The 8,116-nt window shown below is 38.3% G+C and overlaps 1 protein-coding gene across 1 annotated transcript; it reads right to left on the reverse strand.

Annotated features, from left to right (window-relative positions):
* Positions 1-3,370: 3,370 nt before the first annotated feature.
* LOC116115545 (receptor-like protein kinase BRI1-like 3) lies at positions 3,371-8,116 on the reverse strand. The gene is made up of 2 exons (XM_031401684.1): positions 7,779-8,116; positions 3,371-7,645 (listed from the first exon to the last, which is right to left on the reverse strand). The coding sequence occupies exon 2, from the start codon at positions 7,330-7,332 to the stop codon at positions 3,667-3,669; it is 3,666 nt and encodes a 1,221-aa protein (XP_031257544.1). The 5' UTR covers positions 7,333-7,645; positions 7,779-8,116; the 3' UTR covers positions 3,371-3,666.

Genomic DNA, 8,116 nt, shown 5'->3' on the forward strand with positions numbered 1-8,116 from the left:
AAAATGGAATCTTTGAAGAATTAAAGAGTGGAAAAGCTCTCTCCTACATTTATTTACCTTTGATTGCTGTGTTATGTACCAGTATTCATTCAATTCACGCTTTTGTAATTTTCTAGACTCTGAATAAAAAACCTTAAACGTGGCAAAAGTAGGGGTATTATTGTCCTGTGAAGAAGAATTGTAGGAGAGTGAGTTGTAGAAGAAGAAAACAATTTATATAAGAATTAAATTGGGTAAATATCTGTAACAATAGGGTGTCGAGCCTAACACGTGGACCCTTACAAAGTGAAGATGTTATAACCGTCTTCTAACACTACATTTAAATAATGGTACTAGGGATTAATTAGCACCTTTAAGAATTGTTAAGCTAATAATAATAAGAATTTGTTTTTTTTTTTTTTTTTTTTTTAATAATTTGGGTAATTTTGTGTTGTATGATTGATGATTAACACTAAATCTAATCAATCAAACCAATTAAGTTGGTATTCTCAAATCAATAATAGAAATAGATGGAGTAAATGTAATGTGTCTGTTTGTTGAGTGGTAATTAATCAAATCATCAACTACTATATAAAATATACTTTGGAATTTAATTACATTGTAAAGCCCAAAGAAATGGTGGTGACAAGTGACAAACACCACCTAAATTCATAGAATATGGGATTATATATTTATGGAATTAAGACGGTCTAACTTACGTAAAATGATAAATTGATGAGGACAAAATTTAAGTTTGTTTAATTAATTGTAAGCCTAATATTTGGATGGCTACGTTATTTTTCTCATTTTTTTAATCATGCAATTTGAAAACGACTGGTTTGGTTGATAATGAATTGTTATCTCTAATTTATTCTGAGTATCCAATTCTAAAGTTATTATATTCCCATCCTTGAAAGCTATACCCCTCTAATTCATTCAATTACACATATTCCATTCTTATTAATTCAACCAAACTTATCGACCCATTTGGTTTCAAGTGATGGTCATCCATAAATAAACACAGATGCATGGGATCAATCAAACGAAAAACTATGCATCGTTTGTTTTTGTACGTAATGGGTGGCAATTGTCTGAGATTTTGTTTTAGCTGCATGTCTTGTGCAAAAATTACATTATTGCTGGCTAGCAATAGCATTGCCATTACAAAAAAGTATTGCAGGCGTTTTGAAGCAATTAGAAATGACTTGAAAGAAAGAGCTAGAGTTGAATGTGTCAAAAGAAATTGCCAAAACCTGGCACCAGTCAGACACAGAGAGAGAAAGCGCCAACTGGATGGATGAATGAGAATGAGCAATTGCCAATTCTAATGCTAATGCATGTACATTATCATAAACAGCTAACAAACAGCATTTCAGTCTCCTCTTCATCTGACATATTTTTTTAATGCTATTACTTTTATTCATGAATGGGGCAAGTTTTTCCACACCCAGTCAAAAAGATATACTTTGACCAAGTCTTTGTCTCTTGCCACTTTCTTTCTTTCTTATTTTTTTCTAACTAAAGTCTGGTTGAATGGAATCAAATCTCCTCCCCTACCATTAAAGAGGTTTTGAGTTATAAGATAAATAAACAATCTTTCATTTAAAACACTGATTTCTTGCATGCATATGATTTTTCAAAGCTGTGTCTCAAAATTCTGTGTAAGGGCACAGGAAATAAGTGTGTTAATTGTTGTGGGGACAAAGGACTGCAAAAAGGGTCATACAGAAATTTGGATTTGGAAGCCAATCTTGGACTCTTCCAACCCCAACCAACAACTTCAGAATTCAGCACTCACTGCTAAAGTAAACCAAATTTCCTGTCAATGGGTCCTTGCCTCTCTCTTGGAGTATTTAAAACTGAATTTCATGTCTACTCAGATACTGCTGCAGCCAGAGAGGCCCCACCCTGCCTTTGTTGGATGGGCTTGAAATTTCAGCCCATTTTAGTGGAGTTCGGACCTGTATATGGCTATGGCCTTGTAGAGATTAAAGCAAACTTGGGAATCTTATGTCAGCAGCATATCAGCCTTTGGAAAAAAAACTTTGGCTAACTCATCAAAAAAGTAGACTACTTATACAAACTTCTATTGAATCAATCCACCACAAAAGAATGGATAATCTCTCAACAACAATAGAGTAATTGTAATCAATGTTAAACACCTGAGACTGTTTTGCAATTTTGATGTTGTATCAAGCTACAACTTCAAACATCAAAATAAGTAGTCTGTAATTGCTTGAAATTTAGATTCTAAAGGAGATAATGTTCAGTGGAGGCGCCATTTACTTTCTCTTCTTTTCTCAAATGCATCATTATCAATGATAGCAGGAGTTATGTCAAAAAGTGCCATCAGTGTTTGCTATTGGAAATTAGATAAAGCAAAGATAAGAAACATTTAGATACTAAAAAACCAAAGATATTCCAAAAGTGACATGGGAAAAGAATAAACAGACAAAAATTTCATATCAAACTATACTGTAGAGCATCATGCAACAACATGCAAATGATGACATAAATTTCGAATAAAGATTGACTATATAGCTAAAGCCAAAATTGTTGGGTGATGATGAGAAACCAAACAAATCTTTGACATCAAAAAGCATATCAGACCATATATCAAATTAAAACAATAGTTCTTTAATCATATCCTAGCAATGCCATGATCAAACATCCTAGCAACTTCAGTGAACAACTATTACATGGAAACAAAAACAATTTCTCTCAGTCACCGTATTTATGGCTTTATATAGGTAAACCATTTTCCACATAGCATGAATTAGGTTTATTGTTTGAGAGCAGTAGCTTGCGTTGCCAGAAATCTTTAATAATTTTCAATTAATAGTTAGGCACTAAACAAAGATATCAAATCAGCTTCTAAAACTGATGTGGGATACATAATATTGTCAGATATTTCAAGGCCAATAAATACAGCATCTTACTGGTCAATAAATAATATTTCTTCTTATCAATGCAAAATAGTAGCTACTACTTTCCTCTGTAACAAGGTCGGAAAAATTCATGGCATGAAGACTGCTGAGAAACTCTTGACTCACGCAACAATGATTACGTATCTAAAATTTTAGAGATCAGTTCAATGGTTCACCACCATGTCTGGGGGAGGTTGCAGATACTGAAACAATTGTATTTTAAAAAAAAAAAAAAAAAAAAGAAAAGGTTTTTTCGAATTTGACCATCAACATAATCTCACAATTGCGCAATCAATCAGTTGACAATTACGATTTCACTTTCTCAAGTAATGCTAAATTCTACAACTTTACAAAATATGCTCCTCTCACTTCTCACATTCTAGCATTCTATGAACAACAAGGCAATTGTGGCAAACACATACTAGAAAATCAATTAGCAAAACTGTGACAGGAACAAGAAGCGATTGGCAAAGGAACAAAGTCTTGAAGTCTTTACTAACAGAAATATTGATCAAACAAAATAAACAAAGTTACCCAACTTACAGAAACTGAAAGACCCCATTACTTTGTTCCTTCATGTTTTCTCTGTCTCATTCAGTGTTCTATTATTTACACTAGGCAAAATGGGGAGGGTAAACCTCATCTCTATATCAGAGGTCCAACTCACTGATACTTCATCTGCATAGCCCCTTAGCCTGGCCATGTGTAGCAAGGCAAGAGCAAAACCGTTTTAAGTCCAACTGAATTTGGATGGCATGAACTAAGGTTCTTTCTCACGCAACTCTTCAATAACCGTGTCTTTCAATGAGAAACCATCAAGGCTATCACTTTCTGTGTCAACCTGAAGCTCTTTGAACATTGCCATTACCTGTATCATGGTTGGTCGCCTGTGTGGCCTGTCATCTAGGCACTCAAAGGCAATCCTCAGACACTGGAATAGTTCAGCCTCACCAGGTTTCTGTGTCATCAGCTCGGGATCCAGTATCTCATTGCTTCTCTTTTCTCTATGAAGCTGCTTTGCCCATCCAACTAGGTTGTTGTCATCACCAAACTGAGATGGGTCTGTAGGTCTTTTGCCTGAAAGAAGCTCTAGTAATATGACACCATAACTGTAGACATCACCTTTTGTTGTGCAACGGAAACTCTGGTAGTACTCAGGAGGAACATAGCCTGGAGTTCCTGTAAGGGTGCTCACACTGAGATGAGTGTCAAGAGCATTCACCAATCTTGCCATACCAAAATCAGAAACCCTGGCCTCAAAATTTTCATCTAGAAGAACATTGCTAGACTTCATGTCCCGGTGAATAATGTGAGGCAAGCAGCTATGGTGAAGGAATGCAAGGCCTCGTGCTGACCCTATGGCAATCTTCTTTCTAGCAGCCCAGTCAAGCCTTGTGCTGCCTTCTCTGGCCCTGTCGTGAAGGACGGACTCCAGACTCCCCCATTTCATGTACTCATACACAAGAAGCCTTTCCTCCCCAATCTTGCAGTAACCCAGCAAAGGAACCAGGTTTCGGTGCTTAATCTTTCCAATAGTTTCCATTTCTGCCATAAATTCTCTGTCTCCCTGACCTTTGACACGAATTAGTTTCTTGATTGCAACAACACAGCCATTCCTTAGTTGTGCTTTGTAAACCTCACCAAACCCCCCGGTCCCTATCAAACTATCAGCACTGAAACCATTGGTAGCTTCCATAAGATGGGCAAAGGTGAGCTTCCTCAGAGGTTTCTCAAATGTAGCAACATTGATGCTCAGAGGCTCAGGGACGCTGGAAAGTTTCCAGCTACTGCTACCTGAAGTTGGAAGGCTTTCAATGTATTTCTCTCTCTGTTCCTCCTTCTGCTGGTACTTCTTCACTCGATACAATGCTAATGTAAGTCCAAGGATGCACAAGACAAAGAATGTGATTCCAATGATCACCCCGGCTTCAAGAGTCTGTTTATTTCCTCCAGAGCGAAAAGGTGCAGTGTGACTTCCAGAGCCACAGAGGGACAAAGGTAACCCACAGAGGCCAGAATTGTTCTCATATCTTGAAGCTGGGAAAGTGGTCAGCTGACCTCCAGAAGGGATGGGACCAGATAAGTTGTTGTTGGACACATCAAGGTCACTGAGAAAAGAGAGACCCCCCAACGACCCTGGGATCCGTCCTTGAAAATTATTGTGAGAGAGATCCAGAACACCAATTGCTTTCAAATCTCCAAAACTGTCAGGAATATTACCCGTTAGGTTGTTGTGGCCCAAATTCAAGACTTGCAAATAGCTTAATGAACCAAGACTTTCAGGAATAGTTCCCGTCAAGGAATTGTAGGAGAGATCAAGGTAGATCATGCTGCCATTGCTAGTGAACGTATCAACTGTCATGCCAGAGTAAATTCTAGTAGACGGACAAGAGTGAACCATAGGAAAGCCTTCCAGCCTCTCTGGTCGAATCCCCTCAAATTCGACTAGTCCACCAGCACCCCTACAGGATGTCCCTCCCTCATTTCTCACAAAAGCAAACTGCTTTCCTGAAACAATTCCTGGCATGACTAGGCCAGCTTGGTCAGCAAGCGCAGGAGGGAGAGCACCACTTAAGTCATTGCTGTTCAAATCAAGCCAAATGAGGCTCCTGCACTTACCAAGCTCTGATGGGATCTGTCCACTGAGCGAATTGTTACCCAATTGGAGGACCGCAAGGCTAGGAAGATCTCCAATGCCAGCAGGGATTTCTCCAGAAAGAAGGTTGCTGGAAAGTGATACCCAAATCATTTTTGTGCACCTAGAAATGGACTGTGGAATTTTTCCCTTCAGGAGATTGTTATTGAGAATTAAGGTCTCTAAATTTCCCCCATTGGCACAAATTTCTTCTGGGATTTCACCTGTGAGGTTGTTTGCCCACATAACCAAATCAGAAAGATTTGGTAAGGTCCAAATGGCTAGTGGGATTGCACCGCGTAAGCTGTTGAAACTAAGATCAATTGTCTTCAAATTTTTGCAGTTTTCAAGCTCCAAGGGTACAGTTCCTGAGAGGTAATTGTTTGGTAAAACTATCCTTTCCAGAGCTGAGAGGTTAGGAGAAGAACAGAACCCCGATGGGATGGTTCCTGTTAAGGCATTAGAACTGAGGTCTAGCACTCGAAGTTGAGTACAATGAGTTAGAGACAAAGGTACAGGACCACTTATGTTGTTGAATGGTACATAAAGATTTATCAAACTCGAAAGCTTACTCACAACTGTACTGAGAAAATCTCCTGACAGCAGATTGTTTCCAAGATTGAGGCTATGCAGAGAAGAGCACGATACAAAAGTTGAAGGCAGTTCACCAGTTAGCTTGTTGAAAGAAAGATCCAGCTCCTCAAGAGTCCCACAAACCTGCCCCAACTCAGGAGGAATCTCACCAGTAAACTTGTTATGAGCTAAAGATAGATGCTTCAACTTCTTCAAATTTCCCACTAACAAGCCAGGAATCTTGTCCTGCAGAGCATTATGAGAGAGGTTAAGTGTTTCCAGAAGCTGACAGTTCTTCAAGCTTGTTGGAAATTCAGACCCTGAGAAGATGTTTTGAGAGAGATTGACCACAGTGAGGTTGCTGCACTGCCCAAAGTCAAGATTGGATAATTTGCCAGAGAAATTGTTGTGAGAGAGATCAAGATACTTGAGAGATCCTGGTGCCTCCGCAACAAAGCGAGGCTGTATCTCTCCTGACAAAAGATTGTATGAAAGGTCAAGAGTTGAGAGATTCTTGCAGGATAAGGGAGTAACACTCAGTTTACCAGCAAGCTTATTATCTGAAAAGTTGAGCAGATTCAAGTTCTGACAACTAGAGAGACTATAACTCAAGAAAGTAGACTCCGAAATTTTATTGCGAGAGAGGTCAAGCTGGAGAAGAGAAGGACCAAAATGGAGAGTACCCCCAGAGATTGAATTGTGTGAGAGATTAACATAAGATAGATGATCACAAGAGAGAAAAAATGATCTTGGTGGAAGAGGGCCTGAAAGGTTGTTCAAAGACAAGTCAATAGTTTCCAAGTTGCAAGAACTGGATGTGGATAAATCGCCAGCAGAAAAAGAATTGCCTCGCAGAAATAGATGGATAAGATATGGCAAAGCTGTGAGCGTTGGAAGGTTTAAACCACCAATGAGGCCAAAGTTGTTGAGGTTGAGAGTGGTAACATGGCCATCAGCAGAGCAGATGACACCTTTCCATGAGCAAGGACTTGCAGAATTGGCAGTCCAGTTGCCTAAGAAACCATTTGGATCAGAATCAACAGAGTGTTTGAAAAGCATCAAATTCGCCACTTCTTCATTACTTGTGGATAGTTGTCTGGCAAAAGATAGCATTACTTGAAGGTGAAAGAGAAGCAAGAACATAAAGCCAAAGATTCCCATGAGGCCTTGTTGTTGTTCTTGATGCAAAAATAATGATACCCTCCATTGTTTCTTCATGTTTGGCCTCAGATATTCATCACCAAATGAGCTGACATAAAGAAATTTTTGTATTTTCTTATGAGAATTTTTAATATAGAAGTGGTTGAGAATGAGAGAGTAGTCTCTTTGCAGTGGTATCTATTATCTAACGCATTTGAGGAGCTGAAAATAACATCAAACAAAAGATTCATGGAATGTGTCTCTCTCTCTTCTCTTTCTTTGAATCTCCATCAAGCTTCTTCTTCACTTCACATGTACTTTCAGATCTGTTCTAAAACTATTTTTGCTCTCAAAAATTTTCCGAAATGACTTGTGGGTTGCTCTTGGACAGCTGAAATATAAATAATAAAAAGCAATAAGGTGGTGTAGTAGATCACCATCAAAGATGTAATAATCAAAGAAGCTTGAAAATAAAATAAAAAATAAAAAATAAAAAACTGAAAAGAAAAATGAAAAGAGAGTACCTTAGCAACCTCAAACTGATGAAACTGAAGTACAGAATCAGAGAGAGAGATGGCTGTTGTAATATGTTGGAGGTGACAGACAGAGTGAGTGTACGATGTTCAGAAATGTCGGGACTTGTTAAAATTTAGTAGTATATGTGGAATTTTAGCTCCGATAAAAACAAGATTTACATATTTAACCATAAAAAGTAAAGCAACAAAGGAAGAAAGGGTACTCTTCTATCTGCGTATTCTTCTTATAAACAGAAACCAGAGCTCTTGGGCTGCTCTGCTCAGCTGCCAAAAGAATGAATCCCAGTTCCCAGAAGAAGAAGAAAACGAGAAGATTTAGATGTGAA

This window comes from Pistacia vera, unplaced genomic scaffold (assembly GCF_008641045.1).
Source record: "Pistacia vera cultivar Batoury unplaced genomic scaffold, PisVer_v2 Contig745, whole genome shotgun sequence".
Lineage (NCBI taxonomy): Eukaryota > Viridiplantae > Streptophyta > Magnoliopsida > Sapindales > Anacardiaceae > Pistacia > Pistacia vera.